This window comes from Mya arenaria, chromosome 4 (genome assembly GCF_026914265.1).
Source record: "Mya arenaria isolate MELC-2E11 chromosome 4, ASM2691426v1".
Taxonomy (NCBI): Eukaryota; Metazoa; Mollusca; class Bivalvia; order Myida; family Myidae; genus Mya; species Mya arenaria.
The window spans coordinates 49,159,810-49,181,608 of NC_069125.1; the positions used below are offsets into that span (position 1 = coordinate 49,159,810).

Sequence of the window (21,799 nt, forward strand, 5' to 3'; positions counted from 1 at the left end):
GAAAAGATGTTAAGACAATTAAATTATTTTTATTGATGTATTCAGATTACTAGTATGTTGAAATATTGACGAAGACAAGTGAGGAATGCAGCACATTAATATAAATATCTTGACTACTGTTACATCTGGAAGCTATCTGTAAATAAAGACAAGACGAAAGTTATTGTATTTAGGAACGGTGCTAGACTACGGCAATATTTGAAATTCGATTATTCGAAACTCTGAAATAGAAGTTGTCTCAAAATATTTTTTAAGCATTGTATTCACTGTGGGATCTTTTATACAATGTTATAAATCACTATCAGGTCCGGCAAATAAGGCTATTTATAAATTGAAAAAAAGAATCCTCAAAGTTGTGCAATGATATCACCGGAACATGTGTTAAATCTATTTGATAAATAAGATAAGCCATCATATTTTATGGTTGTGAGGTTTTGGGATTTTTCCGGGCTATCAAAATAGGAAGAATACATACAATATTTTGTAAGAATTAATTAGGGGTTAAAACTTCTATATACGGTAAACTTGAAAAGAGTATAAGATATTGGTTCAAAATACTACACTGTAGCGAAAGGATATTAAAGATTATGTATAAAACGATGTTAAATAAAAATTAACAACAACCCAAGATAAATAGTGTGCGTAAGTGCATAGATATAATGCATAAAATTCAGTTGATATTTATGATTTATTTTCCCAATTCTATAAGCACAGTTGTTAATACTGCGATCTTACGGGTAATCTTGGCCCTTTTTAAAATGTATTGTGTGTTAATATTTTCTTAAATATACTTTTTTCACTAGGCTATGCTTTCCCAGTTGTTCATAGCGATATAACAGTGAAATAAAATTTGAAACAGTGAATTGATAGAATTTCCAATGTTTATACTATTTATATACTTAAACGTTCAAATCAAAAGGCAGCACGATTCAACATAAATTCAACAACTTCATTTCTGCATACAGTTTATGGCTTTTCTGAAAAACTAAAATTAGCTGCCAGTTTTCACCATTTATAGGCATATAATAAAGATAAAAGAAACCAGTTTGTTTCAGTGTAAAATCGCAATATACTTTATCTCGTTAACACCAAAAGTAAATATTTCACTACTGGCGCTGCAACTTGTAATATATGGCTTTTGTTTGTCACCGTCGGTGAAATATTTCGATTGATCATGCATACATTATACATATATCGATTTTATATACAAAATGTATTTACATGTACTAAATATGCTCATAATTGGAATATAACTAGATTAATAATGTCCAAGGTTACAGAAAACATCAACCATCAAAGAAGGACTACGTCAGTAAGTCTTTGAACACATTTGAACTATTACCCATACATATGAATATAGCGTTAGGCTGAGTGAAATAACATGACAAGCTTGTATCCATAGCCCTTGTCAAAAAATATACAATCACTATTCATGTTCACAGTACATCACTATAATCTGTTCCCAATGTGTGGATTTTCAAGAAAACATTCCTGTTAATTGAACTAGACGCTCTTCTGGAGTCAGGAAACGTGAACAACTTCTCTGCACACCGGACATCTTGCGCTGTTCTGAAAATTAAAGCCAGTCAAGTTGTTTAGAAGAAAATCGTTGAAGCCAAAAAGTTATAATACTCCTAGGATTAACGGAGAATATTTGTTACATTGTGGTTTGATATTAATTTCAGCAAGTATTAAACATCCTCGTACACCAGAGCGTTGATGTTATGCGTACAATTTAATATTATCCTACCTGATGAATGAGAATGGTATTCAAGGAAACTATGTTTTCATAAGGGCACAACCATATGTAAAAAAAATCAAAAAAATCTGTGACCATGAGGAAAAAAACAAAGATCTTACACTGCCATTTAACCAGTTTCCTGTGTTTTTCATACTAAAATTTAAAAAAACAACATGTTGATTTGATTAGCACTTATTCGGAAATCGCTTGACAAAAATATCGTTCATATCATGCCGTTATTTGGGTGGAATTGTCTACGATAGAAAACTTTACCTTCCACAATCCTGCAATCTACGAGAACAGTAAACAAGTATAAACAATAATATTTTCACTGCATTGGGAATTAAAGCAGCAGTGAACAGAAAATATGTATCTCTAACAAATCTTAAAAGAATATACATGTGCCTAAAACTGAAACATTAGTTTCTGTTCGTGCGACATGATAAGAAACTCCTCGTGTGATTGTCTCAAATATAGCATCTACAACGCTTCCAAATGTCTACTTCATGTTATCAGTGTTATGTTGCTTTTCATGCAAGTCAAACAACTATGATGTAACGCAGCGGTATGGTTGTACTGTACTTTATTTTGACAATATGTTTCCTTAGTATTATGTATTTTTGCAATATGTTGCTCGGACTTGGATGGCCCCAGTAGTCCCAAAGGTAATTACTAAAGTTTTGTCAGCCAAACGTCAACTGATGGGATATGATTAAACAGTTTTGTGGAAGACTGTTGAATTAAATAGCAATGTGTTAAATATATTGAATTCATATTGCTTCATTGTTTATGTCCAGGAGGCTTGCCTTTCATTATTCAGTGGCTGTTAATAATCAACACATACATATTTGATAACGTTTATTTGTGCAGATGTATTTATGGAGAAAATGTATCCGAACATTATTCTTTCGAATATGCAGTGAAAGTGGGTACATTATTCTTTCGAGTATGCAGTGAATGTGGGAGCATTATTCTTTCGAGTATGCAGGTGGGTAGATTATTCTTTCGAGTATGCAGTGAATGTGGGTACATCATTCTTTCGAGTATGCAGTGAATGTGGGAGAATTATTCTTTCGAGTATGCAGGTGGGTAGATTATTCTTTCGAGTATGCAGGTGGGTAGATTATTCTTTCGATTATGCAGTGAATGTGGGTACATCATTCTTTCGAGTATGCAGTGAATGTGGGAGCATTATTCTTTCGAGTATGCAGTGAATGTGGGTACATTATTCTTTCGAGTATGCAGTGAATGTGGGAGATTTATTCTTTCGAGTATGCAGGTGGGTAGATTATTCTTTCGAGTATGCAGGTGGGTAGATTATTCTTTCGAGTATGCAGTGAATGTGGGTACATCATTCTTTCGAATATGCAGTGAATGTGGGAGCATTATTCTTTCTAGTATGCAGTGAATGTGGGAGCATTATTCTTTCGAGTATGCAGTGAATGTGGGAGCATTATTCTTTCTAGTATGCAGTGAATGTGGGTACATTATTCTTTCGAATATGCAGTGAATGTGGGAGCATTATTCTTTCTAGTATGCAGTGAATGTGGGAGCATTATTCTTTCGAGTATGCAGTGAATGTGGGAGCATTATTCTTTCGAGTATGCAGTGAATGTGGGAACATTATTCTTTCGAATATGCAGTGAATGTGGGAGCATTATTCTTTCGAATATGCAGTGAATGTGGGAGCATTATTCTTTCTAGTATGCAGTGAATGTGGGAGCATTATTCTTTCGAGTATGCAGTGAATGTGGGAACATTATTCTTTCGAGTATGCAGTGAATGTGGGTACATTATTCTTTCGAGTATGCAGTGAATGTGGGAGAATTATTCTTTCGAGTATGCAGTGAATGTGGGTACATCATTCTTTCTAGTATGCAGTGAATGTGGGAGAATTATTCTTTCGAGTATGCAGTGAATGTGGGTACATCATTCTTTCGAGTATGAAGTGAGTATGGGTACATCATTCTTTCGAGTATGCAGTGAATATGGGTTCATCATACGTTCGAGTATGCAGTGAATGTGGGAGATTTATTCTTTCGAGTATGCAGTGAATGTGGGTACATCATTCTTTCGAGTATGCAGTGAATGTGGGAGAATTATTCTTTCGAGTATGCGGTGAATGTGGGTTCATCATACGTTCGAGTATGCAGTGAATGTGGGAGAATTATTCTTTCGAGTATGCAGTGAATGTGGGTACATTATTCTTTCGAGTATGCAGTGAATGTGGGAGAATTATTCTTTCGAGTATGCAGTGAATGTGGGAGAATTATTCTTTCGAGTATGCAGTGAATGTGGGAGAATTATTCTTTCGAGTATGCAGTGAATGTGGGAGCATTATTCTTTCTAGTATGCAGTGAATGTGGGAGCATTATTCTTTCGAGTATGCAGTGAATGTGGGAGCATTATTCTTTCGAGTATGCAGTGAATGTGGGTACATTATTCTTTCGAATATCCAGTGAATGTGGGAGAATTATACTTTCGAGTATGCAGTGAATGTGGGAGCATTATTCTTTTGAGTATGCAGTGAATTTGGGTACATTATTCTTCCGAATATGCAGTGAATGTGGGAGCATTATTCTTTCTAGTATGTAGTGAATGTGGGAGCATTATTCTTTCGAATATGCAGTGAATGTGGGAGCATTATTCTTTCGAGTATGCAGTGAATGTGGGAGCATTATTCTTTCTAGTATGCAGTGAATGTGGGAGCATTATTCTTTCGAGTATGCAGTGAATGTGGGAACATTATTCTTTCGAGTATGCAGTGAATTTGGGTACATTATTCTTTCGAGTATGCAGTGAATTTTGGTACATTATTCTTTCGAGTATGCAGTGAATTTGGGTACATTATTCTTTCGAGTAGGCAGTGAATGTATGTGTAGCCATTCTAAGGAATGTGCAATGCATTGAATTTGAATATACTTTCTAAGATGTGCACCGTCTTTTAAATTTTCTTCTTTAATATAACTTTATTAAACTTGAAATGGAATTTACGTGCTGAATATAATGCCTAAACAATGAATCTGTTTTTGATATTGTCATTTTTGATATCGCAATGGTCGTTGAGCATCCCCTGCTTCTTCTGTAACTGCCAAATATTTATATTTGGTAAGTATACATGTTTTAGCAATGTCATCGTCCAATAACATAGCTATATTAATGGCGCCATCTTTATGAAACGAGGTTTAATGGTTGAACATGGGAGGTCGAGTAATGGATAAAATTCGTATAAATTTCGTTAAATTAATCATAAATTGTTTAGTGGTTACTCCCTTTTAAAAAAATAAAGATTTATTTTAAAGCTACACTCTGCTTATACCTGATAGTTTTCCAAACGACTAGCGATGACAGGCATAAAGCAATAAAACCTAGAAATAGTTCAAGTAAAGACTTGATGAATAATGTATTTGCTATATTGCATCATTCCGTTTAAAGTACGTTTCCCAGTTTTAGTATAAATTTAGGTTGCATGCTATCTCGAATAGCTGGGTTTAAAACAAATAAATAACAATTCTATTAAAAACTGTTAAATAAACATATGCAACTGTAATACGAACTTTTTACATATTATATTAACATATAACTAAGTAAAAAACAATAACATGGTGATGAAAAGCCTTTATTATTGAATACACATATCAGTCTTAATCGTGCTTATGCAATTAATCGAAAATTTCATTAAAAACCAATATGTTTTGCAATATCGTGATACGGGGCTAGGCTATTACACCAAATACAGCGATACGTTTTTTTTACGTATCGTTTAACCCCTAATTGTACATATTGATTGACGAGAGCAAGCATGTGGGTTAAACTGAAACCGATACACGAATATTCATTTCTATTTTTTTCAATATATAAATTATATTCATAGCACCCTTTCATCTATGGTCTTTCTTGTGAACTCTTAAAACGCTGTAAGAAAATTTCTAGTCAAGGCGAAGATCTGTGAGATGTTTTTTTCCCGGTAACTCACCCTGTTTTTTACATAAAAAGAGCTGAACATATTTAAAAACTTTGGGGTCCTACTAGCTTGATTACACAATACAATGAGATAACGTATCAGTTGTAAGAAGTGAACCTACCTTCAACCATGGGTCAATGCAGGAGTCATGGAATACATGGAGACAGGGCAATGTTTTCTGTGTATCTCCAGTCTTGTATTCATCCATACACACGCTGCAGCCCTCCGACTGTCTGTCTGTCTGTCTGTATCTCTTAGTCGGCAGTTTGGAGCACTCCTTCGTAGTCAAGCCTCTAGCAACATTACGCTCTTCCAGTTCTAAAAGAGCCTGTTTGTTTAAACTATCTCGATTAGAAACATGCCTTATAAGGATCACATACAAAACGTGTATTTTTGTACTCCTAGCTTTAGCTTTGCCCCCTTTTTTGTTTGATCAAGATTCTAGTAGACAAGAACGTTCTGAATTTTACAAGAATCTGAAGTGGTATCGATGAACCAATGATTGCATACTAAAGCTTGAAGCCTTCATTAAAAGATAACAAATCATATAACATAATAGTAACGTAGTTTGGGACTGTAAAAATGCACCCTTAAAAATCAGATTGATACTTTACTTTCCTTAGAACTGAATGTAATTGATAACAATTGATAATAACTATATCTTACCTCATAACCATTTATATCATCATTCAAGACAGACACGTCAGGCATTGCAGGAGCCCTGACAATGTTTCCTCTTCTGCCCAGCTGTAACAGGAAGCAGCGTCAATGCATATTAACATAACAATAACCAACAAGTTTCCTACAATGAAAGTTACTGTTTCAAATGATTTAACAACAAACACGGTATCAAAAGAACTATACAGGAATACTTGATTACTCAGTCTATTATGAACATGTGTTGTTTAGTGTTTTAATAAGTCTGTTCCTTGCAACACTATGATGCCAAATTGTTTATTTCATTCACTGGCACTAGGGTGAGAAATCACTCGACTTCAACGGGGTCCTCACATGGGTCAGCACGGGTCAAAGCCGATGTAAACAAACAATTAAGTAAGTGACGTTATTTTCTAAATAACTTTTTTGACATAAATGTATGCAGATATTCCTACGCCTATACAAGACTATGCTATTTTCTGCTTCTACACGTGTGAACTATTTTAGATTTGTTTGTATTTTAACAATGCAATCCTCGGCCAAAATTTCAACTTGACGGACATATGTAGAATCATGTGTTCTGTTTGCGTCGTGATATTTCTCACTCTGGCCACGACGAGTTGTGTACACGTTAAGTGAATCTGATCTTAGTTACGACGAATTTTGAGATTGCAACCAAAGATGGCGTCATGAATATAAAAGCACTCAGTGTCTATCGCCTCCATTGTATGTTACTATAATAACTCCGTGAGAAACCCAACCCCACGTCTGTTTTGTACCTGCGACCTGTGGTGGTTCTGGGATTGTAGTTGCGCAGCATCAAGGTCTCCAAGTTGAGATTGGTGAGGATGCTGTAACTCCTGTAGACTGGCGGCCACTGCCTGGATTTTTAAAAAAGACAAACACTATAGTCATAAGATCTTAGGATACTATCGATTGCTTCATACTATAGATTGCCTTTTTTGCAAGGGTTTGAATTTGTGCGTGCTTTTTTGTGAATCAACCAGAACCCAAGTTCAAAACCGCAAATTGGCTCAATATTTTTGAAACCCTGGAAAAACTACAAACATCAAAAATATCTACAACGCGTCCGTTGAACTTCACTAACTTTGCACTTCCCAAAATATTGATTCAAAAATATTCACACTCTGGTATAAGCCAACTACAATGCTGAAAAATAAAGCTTCAAAGACGAGGAAATGTTAACACTGCAATCTTATAAAACTCATAAAACTCGATTTTCATTAGTGCAATTTGGAAATCTTCCCAATATTCCTACAAACTAAAGTCATTTTCACTTGAGCTTGCTATATACCAAGTATAATCACTCTACTTCATTCTTAACAAAATTAAGTTAGTAAATCACAACCGAAATTTTAAGTAAAATGGGCCTGAACCCAAATACCCCAAAGGTAAGTATCTACACTTAGTTTTATCAGAATACATCAGTTTATACATAAGCACTCCAGCAGAATGACCTAAACTTGACCACCAACCCCTTATAGAATCCCAACCGAACTTTCCTAAAAGGATCACTATTAAAAAATAATCTCACTATACTTATCCTAACAGGTCTATTTTAAATAAACGACATAAGCCTCGACTCCATCACCAAAAATGTAACCCAAAGGTTATTCTACACACAATATTTCAAGGTATAGAACCTTTTTTATTCAATACTCAAGTTACTTAGAAAAAACTGTTTTTCTATTTTTATAACAGCTTCCGTAACACCTAAATCCAAATCCAGGTTACATTTTCACATGAGCCTCCTATATACTGAGTTTTATCATCACATCTTAATATAAACTCTAGTGATTTAGTGAATATTTTGTGTTCTCTATTTTTAGCCACAATGACCTTGACCTCAAATGCAATTCCATGGTGCTTACACAAGACCGCCATCAGCTTCATCTCACCATTTTCTTATTTTAGTGACAGTGACCCTGACCCTAATTACCCCAACAGCAATCAACGCCAAAGTGCATCTCAGCATGACCTTCCTTAAATTGAGTAATTGAGCGGAATCCTTTCATTTGATTTAAAATACCAACAGACCTTAAAAGTAATCAATCCCAATTTACATCTTTACTTAATCAACCTTGTACCCAGCTTCATTACCGTTAGCTACTTTTTACATTTTGAATGGAAAACCTTTTTTAAATTTAAGAAGCAACACAACTGACCTTGACCTTACTTACCCCAAATACGTGCTCACAGTTTCTTTTTACATCAGCCTTCTGAACAAGTTTTATCACTATACAAACACACGCCAAATGTCATCCCTATACACACATTCTAACAAGAGCTATTGAGAGAAAACCATTTTTCCATTTCAAATAACATGTACAATGACATCACTGACCTCAGATACAATCTCAAAATATCTTTTCATAAGAGCTTGCTACATACCAAGTTTGAACACTGTAATTTGAACCTTACTCAAGCCATTGAGCGTAACCCATTTTCCTATGTAAGTAACATAATCACCATCAACTCCAAAGCAGCACCTGTAACATTTAGCTGATAAATCCCCTGATTAGGTCTTATCGGACGGATAGCCATTATTAGAGCACGCGTGATGTTTGCAAAATATCTACATCCCCCTCCCAATGACAGCCAATTATTTATTTCGCATTGGACACGCTTTTTGTGTTCAATGACACCACGACCGTGACCTACTGAACTCAAAACCAAAAGGGGTCATCTCTACTCATAACCAACCGCCCTATTAAGTTTGAGTTGAGAAAGGTTTGCACAAGTCTACTCTTGTTATCTATCGGAAAAGCTTTGATCTACCGACCGACCGACGCACCGAGACATATGCAAAACAATATTCCTGCTTCTTAGAAGAAGGTTATAATCATAAGCTACCTACACACCAAATCGCATTACTACGAGGAGAAATCTTCCCTCCCAAGCATCCTCCGGCCATAGAATCAATGACAAATCTCACTCTGAAAATCCGGGCTTTTCAACTAAAATACTGATTGTCAATGCAACCATTTGTTTCATCAATGTAATAAGCATCTTACCGGAATAAAAGGTCATAACACCAGCCACAATCGCGGTTTTTAGTATAAGAGGAACACAAATGCAAGGAAATTTATACATTCAACTGCAAGAGTGTAAATATTCAGGAACTATCAAAAACGTGACGCACTGTGACACAAGAAAAAGAAATCTGGTTGTAAATGTAAAAATAAAAATAAACTGAGATACAAACACACAAACCTGTTGTATGTCCTGGCGAGAACTTCTCATTTCTTGTTGCATTCGATGATCATTCCGCAGAGTACCTGCACATAAAGTTTACATTTGATAGTATTACAAGAGCGTCTACTGTCGCAAAATCCGCGCGTTTTAGTTTTAGGACTACAAGTTTGGTGATGAATGGTTGTATGTTAAGCCAAATTCAAAGAGCGGACACTGGAATTTTTTACCAATTCAATGTTCACTACACTGGGGTAACTAAGACGACATGGCTGGTCATCGAACCTGACAGATCTATATGTTCTGCCCATAAACATTCTGACCAAATTTGGTGATGACAAAGTCATTAAAATTCCGGTTAGGACAAAACCGATTTCAGTTTATTTCTATTATTTCTATTGGCGATAACTCCAAAATCATCAAGCGATTTTGATGGTTAACGAACTTGTCCAAAACATTTTTTTTCAATTCACATCCTGACTAAATTTGGTGATGAGAGGACAGAACCTTCTAAAGTTATTGACCAGAGAAGATCAGTTATGTTTTAATTAGGTAAGATAATTTTCGAGTGTATTGAGCAATATGGTTTATGAAAATATTATGCCCATACACTTTTTGACCAAATTTGGTGATGATTGGACGAAGGCTTTTAAAGTTATCGAACGGACAACATACTGCCACCCGCCCGCCTTAGATATACAGCAGGAGAAACTACAGTTCAATCGCTTATACGAACGGGCGTATAAAAGAAGAATGTTATGTTTTGTTAGTGTCAATAAGGCAAAAAAAGACAGTTGGGAGTAGTTCAATGCTTGTAAAGTGAGCCATCTACTACGCAGATATTCTTTCACTGACATAAACTTGCTTAAACGAAACAATACCAATTACCTGCAGATTGTGGGGCTACAGGGGGGACCACATTAGGCCTAGCACCATCGTCTCTGTTCCCGACTCCTTTCTTCTTATCCTCCTCTCTATGTGGAGACAGAGCTAGCTTATGGTCAACAGTCTTCTGATGTGTCCTCTCCTGACCATGACCTCTGCCCATTCCTCGAAATATGTGACAAATTTGATTACGAAAACCTCTCCATCCTCTGTTTCTACCATGTTGGCCATCCCTTTGTGCCATTTCTGCTTGGGTTGGGTCTTTCAGTGTACAACCGTCACTGTTCCATGCTGGTTTCCTTTCACTCTCCTCTAACTTTAGAGACAGGGCGAGCTCGTGGTCAAAAGTCCCCTGATGTGTCCTATCCTGACCTTGACCTCTGCCTATTCCTCGAGATCTTTGATTCCTATTTTGATGCAGAAAGCTTCCCCGCCCTCTGTTTCTACAATGTTGGCCACCCCTTTTCGCCCTTTCTTCTTGGGTTATAGATTCTTGCACTGCAAGGGCAAACATTCTGTCTTGCTGCTCTTGCTCTTCCATGTGAGCTCGTAGTATTTCCTCCAAATGCAGGCGATCTTGCTCTTCCCTGTCAGCTCGTAGTATTTCCGCCAAATGTAGGTGATCTTGAACTTCCTGTGCTTGTCTTTTACAGTTTTACTCTTCTTGAGTGTGCTGATTAACAAACATGCACATAGTTAGCACATTGTAGTATACAGTTGTATTAATAACTTGAAAATGTCCTTTCGATATTTCTGAATCAGGCTTAACGAATATTTTGCAAAAGTATTATAAGTTTACTCTACCACACTATGTTACTTTGTAAATATTATATAAATTGTAGATTAGAAAAAAATGACATTTGCAAAATCTTATACATTTTGAAAAAATGAAGTTTTTCCATTTTTAGCTAGATCTTCACAAATTGAATATATTGCCTAAGTAGTTAGAAATTGATGGGAGTAGGATTCCCCAGGGGAAGTTTTACTCATAGAAATTGATGGGAGTAGGATTCCCCAGGGGAAGTTTTGCTCTTCAACGAAAATTGTGTCCTTGGAAGCGGGAAGACTCGTATTGTATACTGTGATGGTCCTTTACGATATAAGTAAAAGAATTGACAATAATGCCAGTGTGTATAAGTAAACGTGAATGAAAATTGTTGTAGAACGATATTGTTCTTTATAGTATAAGGGAAACAACTGCTATACTACACGTCGTGGAAATACGGAGAAGCGTTATTCTTCTTAATCACCGTTGCTGGGTTGCGTTAATACTTTAAATTAGTACTTGGTGTTGCTAATTACTGATCGTTTGTTTATATTTAAAGGCCAGGATTATAAAGACCCTTTGTATAGCTAAATGCTCTTTCAATGTTTGATTTTAAGCTTGTACCTCGCAAGTAATTTTAATGTTAGCACTAAATAAGTTAATTTCATCTTGAAAACAAGGTACAGTCATGTACGGACTTTATCTAGGACAACGCAAAAATAATATGTTGTGAGAATAGCTATACAGGTAAACACAGGTACATACCATAAACTAACACAGTATTAAAATTAAATCTAAGACAAATATCGTGAACGCTTTGAAAACCCTTTAAACGGTGTGTATTGTGCAATAGGACACAACGAAAAGTTATCGGATTATGGTGAGGGTTATTGGTCACATTTTTACAGTCTGTACATGCAGATTTGTATGAATTACTAATTACTCTCACCAGTAAACATCGGCTTAAGACGCCTTACATAGCACGATGTTATGTATAATTGAGGTAAGTCGTTGTTATTTTGGTTTTAAAAGTCATTGCTAAAATGTTTGATGAAAGTGCTAGCGCGTTAAAATAATGCGGCTAAAGTTGTAGTTTGTATCACCCATCAATACTGACATTGGGAAGCAACTTCTCTATATATTTATGCTTTGTTTTAAATAGTTAGTTCTCTTTTAAACAGCTGGATCCATTGAGGTATTTAGTTGCAAGATAAGCTTCAGTTTTTATATAAGGAGGAATTTGTAATAGTAACACATATATTTGTAAGTACGCATTCCTGAAGGGCGGTGTTTATAACTTTAAAATTACCTTTTTTTTGTAAATTATGTAAATGATGTAAACTTATATAATTAACTTCTTTTGAATTGCTTTGAAGAAAATGATATAACTCTTGAGATATTTCCGCCCTGTATTCAAAAATAAATTGGTATCCTACACATTTAATTAAAAAAAGTATCCAACCCTAAAATTAAATAAAAAAAAATGATGTAAAAATTGAGTGTCAACTGTTAAAATATTAACTAAAAGCTGTCGAGGGAAGCATTATCAGTGGGTTTCATTTTTATGATTTAACTTTCACATTGAAATCATTCTCAAAGCTGATTGGAATAAAATCATAAAAATATATATATAAAAATGATACAACAATTGTGTTTTATGTAGTAAATGCCTGCCTATGCCAGGATTGGGAAGTTTTATAGAACAACAGGTATTTTGTTTTGCATTTTATGTATTGCATTAACCTATTGTTTAAAACACTCTTATTGAAATCACTTTTTGTTTGCATCACCTTTTTAAACTAGCGATGTTTGCAAGATTATGTTGTTTTTTGTTTGTTTTCAGAACCACATCTTGAAAGCAGAAGACTTTGTTGATCCAAAATAATAATTGCCAGATAAGTTGATTTTTTTTCTTCATTTTTTAATTGTGTGTTTTGTTTTTCATATTTTGAGTTCATATGAAGACATAATGGGCTACATATTTTATAACATTTTGTTAAAAAACCAGTACCATGTTGACACATTATTTAATGATAAAAAGTCACTTTAATTACAGAGTCAGCCAAGAGTCAGTCCTGATTTTGGTTGTAATGTCAAGTTATCAATTTAAGTTTCAGGAACCTTTGTCAACGTATATGGAGCTTACATAAAAACGTTAACATTAGCATAATGCTAAGACTACCCTGTCTCCTAGTCCTATAATTGTTGAACTGTTTTGTTTGTTTATCTTAATAAACTGCAACCATATTTAGAATGAGTGTTTTTTTGGTTTTAGCAAATGGAAATTAAACAGCAGCTGGATGAGTTGCAAACAACAACAAACAATGGTATGTTTTATTATGAATTTTATTTTTTAAAATATTAACAACCATGAAACTTTGTCAAACATATGAAATAGTCACACAACTTTGTCACAACAAATATAAACAAACTTTATAATGAATAGTTAATTAAAATACAAAACAACCATATAACATAATATGGACTGAAATATTTATGATGAAATACATTTTCTTTGTTTGCTCTGTTTGTTGTTGTTACTAGTTCATGTGTTCATATTGTCAAATGTGTGGCTATGCCCCTATGCCACTTAACGGGGTATATGTTAAATGTTTGGCCTCTGATCAAGTCTCTATACTTTTTATTGTATTATCAATGACATATTTACTAAAGAACAAATACACATACTGCTTTTAACAAATATAAAAAAAACAAGAAGCTTACAATTTTTGCGATCAAATACATGAAACTAGGGAACTATAGACTGCCAACAAACGCAATATGATATACAATATGACTACTACAGGTAAATGGAATTGTATACATTATTAAAAAAAAAAACTGACCTTTAGATACACCCATTTTTTTATAAGCCATTCAATGCTTTAATAAGTATTAGGTAATTAACTGATTGTTCTGTCTTCTGTATTGTAAATACATAAATTTTCAGTAGGAACAACATACAACAGTATATAAAACATTTAAAGATCCTTTCTTTTACAGGTTAGTCAACCATATGTCCTCCAGGAAAACAATGTTTACCTATCTGATGAAGGATGAGCCATAACATGTGAGCTAGGAACCAAAGCTGACCACAGTCTACAAAAGCGAGCCTTACCCAGATGCATAAACAAACTTTACAGTTTTCTAATTATTGTAAAACAAAACTGAACACAGAATGTGTTTATTTTAAACCATCCATGCAGTATCACAATCAGTCCTTATTGTCAACCATCCTGGACCACAGTGCCACATCAAAGCAGCAACCTCCAACTTTTGTCTGGTTCAATGCAATTATGTTCCATTTGTGCAGCATTATGAGATTTTAAAGTATGATGATTATGGCAGCTACCCCCTCCAGCGAGTTGATGAGACTGAGCTGAAATGATAAAGAGGGATAATGTAACAAGGCAAGGAAAACATAGCATGTATTACATGTAATAAGCCATGCATAATAATAAATTTATAAGCTATTTTTACACATATTTAGGAATTTCTTGGATATAATTTATTACATTTTAACTCTAGATAAACAAACAGCAGCAGCACTTTCATGGGAATACTAGACTTTTCTTAGTTTATCTTTAAATATGTCTAGCTTACAAAACTTTATAAAAAAAACTCAGCTTATATGGTGGGTTATACATGTATGGGTTCTGTGGTTGTTTGATATACATCATTTGGAATATACATTTTGAAATAACAGATTGGACAGTGGTGTTTGTGGAGTTTGATGTGTTGGACTATCTCTTATTATTATACAAGTATGCTCTAATCTTCTAGCAGAAGAAAGATTTGTTTTTGTTAATATATACACCTTGGTTTCCATCAAAATTTTCTTAGTTGTTTTAGTGCAACTGAATGCTTTCATTAAATGATACAGAATGCAATAATAGTTAATTATAATGCTCAAAGTTAAAATGCCCATCAAAAACTTACGTGTTGTGTTTTATGCTGACCTGGGGAGATTTTATGCATAAACTCCATGATCAAAGCACTAAGTTTTATGCTAGTCTTGACCGAAGGTGTGCTGACTGTCTTTGTAGTTTCTCTAACCCTGGATAGGTTCAAAAGCATGGTGAATGTCATGAACATGTCTGCAAAAATGTACTTGTTATTATAAAACAAATGTACTTGTTATTATAAAACAAATTTTTACGTTTTAAAAGAAACATCTATAAACTATTTACATTTTGTATGGTTGTATACAACAATGGAACTATTATTGTAAATACCACCATTTATATAATTTGTTGTAAGCCGATCAACAACTACTCTATATAGAAAACAGCATTTAAGATTAATAGAACATAAAAATTGTAATTGAACAATTGAAAAGTGTTTATGGTACAACTAGTAAATGGCAAATTACTTTTGCAGCACATTTTAACAGAATTGTCTGTTGTTGACATCACAAACAGTGGACGGAACCTCCATCAGTCGACGTTTAGGGTGGGTTGGGTTTCTATCTCGTCAATTTAGTTGAGTCTTGAAATGTTCATGTATGTGATTACTCTGAAACTGTCTCTTTACATCTCAATATTGACTATTTTTAATGTCCTCATATAGTTCAATTCACCTATCACTGAGTTTTGGTCGTGATGACACAACTCTTTTTTATATGTACAGACACTACCTTTGTTCTTTTATGAAAGCAGCAAAACAATGAAACAAAAATTAAGAATATTTATTTTGTGCAAAAACCCGGAAACAAAGTCCTTCCAGAACGGTATATGGTTGTCGTAAACGGGTAATGCTATTTCCCGTTCAGATCGATTTTAAGGTTACACACAACTAATTGGCGTTTTCTATACGCGTTTGTTTTTACCTAGACAGGGTTGTCCTTCCTTTCTTATTAAAATTGAACAGAGGATTGAAATGTATGTAATTGTCTTCCAACAAAATGATATTCCTCTGTTCTGTTAACACAACGTCCCCCTTGAGTAAGAATATCAAATCTACCAGTATTTAATAGTATATGGACGTGACTTGATTGAAAAGCTGTGTCGGTCTTATAATTTGTAATCCATTTAATCTATGAAACCAAAAATTCCAATTGTTTTTAGCTAATCTAGATTCTGTTTGCGGTAAAAATGTTGAAGGAAAAAATCCGGGTAATGCTCTGATTTCGGGTATAGCTGGTTCCGAGAATAAAATGATGGTTTCAGTAGACGCTGGTTGAAATGACGCACATTCATTTTACTTAATTTTAAAATAAGAGCTCTACAAAATGGACATTTACTTATATGTTTAAAGCAGTCTTGTCATACTAAAGATTTGCAATTGCACGTATTTTTAAAATAAATCTCTTTGTCATCATTACAAATGTCAAATTCTTCCATCCAAAGTTTTTGAAACATATCTGTTGTTGTACAAAATGGACAATTGTCTAGCCTTTCAAAACAGTTTTTACACACTACAGATGTACATTGACATACGTTTCTAAAGTAAATTTCAGCCTCTTCATAGCATACCCCGCATTCTTCCATCCAAAGTTCTTGAAACATAACTGTTGGTATAAACATAAAGTTGTTATAACGTAAAGTTCGCAAAGTTTGTTTTATATAAACTAAATAACGTGTATGGTGCTTTTTAAAAGTTGTATATAGGTGAATAGTTAGGCGTTTACATATTTTAGCAGAGTACATTTCTTTCAGTTTAACATTTTTTGTTCATCATCCATTTTACGTTTTAATTAAAATAACTGTGTAATAACATCCTATTAAATGGAGTGTTTAGATGATACATATTTTGCTGTACAAAATAAAATGTAATAACAGCTCATTTGCATATATATTACCACATATTTTTACTCTTTATTTGCATATAGATTATAACCGTGTATTTAACACTTCATTTACATATAGGGTATAACCGTTTACAGTTAATCATCTCGTTAAAATGCTATCAATTGAATAGAAGTCCCACCAAGTTGTACTATTGAAATTGTATGTCTTGAAAAGAACTAATTTAAAAAACGAGGAGACGCCTGTAATCTTTATTACATTTATATATATATATGAACCTCTATAGCCAACAACCTCATCAAAATGTCATCAACCCAATGACACCTGTCGAGATGTTAAATTGAATTTTCGTGTCTTGAAAAGAACTAATTTCTATAAAAGAGGAGACGCCTTCAATTCAAATTATTTATGTATGAAAAATAACATCTTAAATAGAATCCATTACCTGTTTTCAAAGGAGTCATTGAAGACTTTATTTGCATTTAAATTAAAAACGTGAGCAACATCAGACCCACCTCTTAAGCCAACGTATATAAGTCCAGCGCAATTTACAGCATTTTCAAATCGCTTTCGACAACTGTTTGAACTAAAGCTTTTCCATAACTTTTCGAAAAACTTATAACAAAGTAACACTTGTAAAGATTTATTTTCTTAAGAACATGGACAAACCGATTAGAAAACAGTTTGGTTTTAATAAGAATGTAACGGTTAAGAAAAATGGAGAATACTTAAATGTATATGTGAATCATACTGTCTATGAAAACGGCGAACTGGTAAAGGAGAAATCCAGATCCGTATGGTTGACGTGGAAGGAAACTATACAGCTGAAAGAAGCGATCCAAGCTATAGAAGAAGAAGTGTTGATGATCGAAGTAAGTTTGCTTTTATTAATTTTAAAGTAAATAACTGTAGAACTAGTTTGTTCTTTGATATGTATTGGTATTTCATTATTTGTAGTTGACTATTTTATAGAAATAAATTTATTTTAGAAGCTGTAGACTATATGTTTATAGGCATTAACATTGTTTGCTTTTATTATAAAATTTATTTCACACCTAAATTTTGTTAAATAGGTTTGATTTTATGATCTCATCAACGGTAAAGTATTAATTAACCAACCATTTTTAATTTTTTTAGGGGTTCTCTAGCGATACAACTGGGGATGCTAAAGGAGTTACACACGTCGCTGTTCAAAAAACAGATACGACTAGTGCTGCGTCCGCTGCTGCTGCTCAAAAAACAGATACGGCTAAGACAAGCGTAAAACGTCATTATCCCTATTAGATGCAACAACTTTAGACTGTAAATGATAGATGATTGACGAGAGACCAACGCGCTAAACTATATTAACTTTAATAGAAAATGGATCAGTGTATATGTAACAGTGAAAGAATATCTGTTTTGAGACGTTCTGCATATATTTCAACAGCTAGAAAAGCTGTAAAACTGTGTCGTTGTATTTCGTGTCGAAAATACTATATCGCTATTCTTACATGTATTGAACTTATCGATGATCAAGGACTTGTTGATGCGGTTATATATTTACCTATAAGAAATGCCGAGCATGGCCGTTCAGTTTTCAGAGAAATAATTAGCGCTCCTATAAACCCTTAAACTTTTACAACAATATTTAGAAAACAAAACAAAAACGCCATCCTTATTTTTGCCAGCAGTAATATCCTTTTACGTAGATGATGACACGAGATGTTGTGTCATATGTATGAAGAGACAAACTACCTATTTAGTAGAAGAACGTTTGTCTGATAGAGTAACTGTAAGTAGGAAATGTATAGTTTGTGGTAGTAATTTACACGATTCTTTTGCTTTGTTATGAGATGCTTTATTGATATTGCTGACATTTTGTGAGCCAATGAGAAAACAACGACTCTCGTTCCTGGGAGGAGCTATGCGTGATAGTAAATTGAGAGGAGCTTAGCGTTGAATAAAATGAAGGTGTTCTCTAAAGAGTATTCAAAGTTGCGAACGCCAAGATGAAAGTCAGAAAGAGCGGTGTTAAGAATATATATTGTTCCACGTGTAAGAAATGGATCACGGATTGTTTCGTTGGTCGTCATGTGCAAAGTAAGACACATTTTATGAAGAATCAGAATCATGAGTTGCATCCGCGGAAACCAAAACTAAAATCGGCAATGGACAGTGGATCGATCAGTTCTACACATGTAATGAAAAATGTAAAAGACAAAGTGTCTGACAAGCAACAGGAAGCTACACATTGCACGGTACAAGGTGATGCAGTAACGCATTATACAATACAAGGTGAAAAGGTAATGACATGGGGATCTGAAGCGTTTCAAGAACTTCCGCAGAATGTGCTTGGTCTTTCCGGACTTGATGATACGTGGGACTTTGAAAGCACATTAATGAACGACGAACATGCCACTGAAAATGGTATCACCACCGACAATGGTATCAATGGAGTTGACGTTCAGCCACGATCAGTACAATATACGACACACAATGGTTTGAATCCATGGACAGAGTTTTCAACTGAAGTGTTAAGTGGTGCGTGTCCAGACGGTTCAGTCGCATCCACAGAGTTCCCAATTGACGTGTTAAGTGGCGTGTTTCCAGAGCGCGTATGTGACGATCCTCATCACAATCAAATATCGTACTTCAAATGTCACCTGTGTAATCCAACCACCTATAAAGACTACGAAAGCTGGTAAAAACTTTGAGTAATTCGATTTCATATACCAAGATGAATTCTAGTGAAACTGTACTTTTTGGGAACAGGTTAAAACGAAATAGTTATGCGAAGTATGAGGATCGTTTATCTTCCTATCAAACATGGCCTCAGCAGATGAATCAAGATAAATACGCTCTAGCTAAATCGGGATTTATTTATTCGAAAGAAGGAGATATTGTAGAATGTTTCGCGTGCGGCGTTAAAGTGAGCCAGTGGGCAGTCAATGACATTCCCGATCTTGAACACAAGAAATGGTCGCCCGAGTGTGCGTATATAAAGCTGACTTGTTCTAGAGACACATACGACGTTGCAGCATTTGCGAGTGTGAATTTTGATTTTTAAAATTTTAAAAATTAGTAAAGAAATATGGAGCTCAGTCAAGTGTCATTACTAGAATCGTATTTTGACTTTTTCTATGCTAAAGAAATTAGCAAAAATATGTACCTTGTTTTCAGAAAGAAGTGTTTCGGCTGTCAAAATGCTTGTTTATCGCAAAGTGATCATACGTGTTTAACTTTAACGGATAAACAGCAGCTAGAGTTATATTTCGATGACATTCTCGCTGAAGTGGATGAATCCGATATTGTATTGAAATGGAACGAAGCAACATCTCTTCTCGACGTGTCTGTTCAAGTGTTGAACATGTTCAAATTAAAAGTGTATTGTAACGATTGGCGCGAAACTGATATGAAAAGTGAGCAGTGGAAATCTAAAATGATACAAATGACTGTTCAATTGCTCATGTTAAATCACAGATTCGGTTAACTTTGCAAACTAACTAAAAAAAAAAAAAATGTTGCATACTAACTGGCATTTGCAAAGGTTGATAAATGATGTTATATCTTGTTGTATGTGTACGTTCTTTGATGCTTATATGTGCTCGTTGTTTGATGATTTTACTGTATGTGTCTTGATCATTTATATGAACTATGAATGCTATGTATATATCTATATTTTTCATTGGTGTTGGGAAAAAATATAATCAATAAAAGAGTATATAGAACATCTGAGTCTGTTTTTGAATTGGAAAAAACTTTTTTGAAAAAAAGTATAAATTAGCCCGTTGAATGTGGTTTGGTTTCATTTGGATATCTCGTTAGACATGGAGAGTACGGTTAAGCTAGAAGCGAACTCTACGGCTCAAGTAATAGGTTAGTCGTGTATGCGGGTTATTACATTATGACATTTATTAAATTAAAGAAGTTATGAATCGATTTACTTTTCATTTTTTAAAAGTATATGATCTAGATTTCATTGAAGTAGGCACTAGATTTCGATGGAAGGCTTCCAATAAAGCTTTTAGCTAAGCTTTTATGACTTAATTTTTTAGGTCCGAGCAATGTGGGAAAGAGTACTTTCGTGTATCAACTCTTAAAACATACTGACGGAGCTTTTACTAAACCGATAAAAGCCATTTACTATTGCTATAGTGTTTATCAACCTTTGTTTGCGGACATGAAAAAGGCTATACCGCACATGACCTTTTACGAGGGTCTACCCACAAAGACTGAACTTGAAACCTGGCACATGAATGAACCGAGAGAAAAGATCTTGGTGATTGACGACTTGATGATTGAAAGCGCGAAATCTAAAGCCGTCGTAGACATCTATTGCAAATATGCGCATCATTTCAAGTTCTTTTGCTTTCTCATTTGCCAAAATGCGTTTTGTCCTGGACGCGAATTTCGTACCATTAGTCTAAACACGCACTATTTCTTTTTATTTAAAAACAATCGAGATGAATTACAAATACAGACGCTAGGTCGACAAATCTTTCCCGGTCAGATCAAATACTTTATGGATGCGTACAAGAAAGCCACTGCCGAGAAATACAGGTATCTTCTGGTCGATCTTTCTCCGCATTCCGACTCATTATATAAACTTCGAACGAACGTTTTACCCGGGCAGTTAATGATAGTGTATCAACCTGAGAGTGTGACAACATGAGTCAGTTAATTAAAAAGGAAAAGGATTTTTTACGTCTACTTCTCAATACTTCTATCAAACAGAAAAAGGTGTTATTAAGAGCGATAGACAAGTCGCAGTTAAACGCTATTGTACAAATTGTGTATAATTTGATGCTAGGTTATCATCCTCTGGCAGATAAAGACAAAAAACA

At 34.4% G+C, this 21,799-nt stretch overlaps 1 protein-coding gene and 1 long non-coding RNA gene across 2 annotated transcripts in view; one reads left to right on the forward strand and one right to left on the reverse strand.

The window, feature by feature from the left end:
• Window positions 1-62: 62 nt before the first annotated feature.
• LOC128231481 (E3 ubiquitin-protein ligase RNF6-like) overlaps window positions 63-21,799 on the reverse strand; it is a 36,169-nt gene continuing 14,432 nt past the window's right edge. Inside the window, exons 2-7 of the mRNA XM_052944366.1 lie at window positions 10,464-11,133; window positions 9,597-9,661; window positions 7,142-7,243; window positions 6,372-6,452; window positions 5,827-6,033; window positions 63-1,569 (exon numbers count right to left, since the gene is read on the reverse strand). Coding sequence (XP_052800326.1) covers window positions 1,522-1,569; window positions 5,827-6,033; window positions 6,372-6,452; window positions 7,142-7,243; window positions 9,597-9,661; window positions 10,464-11,001 — 1,041 coding nt within the window. The 5' untranslated portion in view covers window positions 11,002-11,133 and the 3' untranslated portion in view covers window positions 63-1,521. The remainder of the gene's footprint in view (window positions 1,570-5,826; window positions 6,034-6,371; window positions 6,453-7,141; window positions 7,244-9,596; window positions 9,662-10,463; window positions 11,134-21,799) is intronic.
• On the forward strand, window positions 17,191-20,685 carry LOC128231482 (uncharacterized). Its single transcript, XR_008260377.1, has 2 exons — window positions 17,191-17,845; window positions 18,111-20,685. It is a non-coding gene; the product is annotated as an uncharacterized LOC128231482 (long non-coding RNA).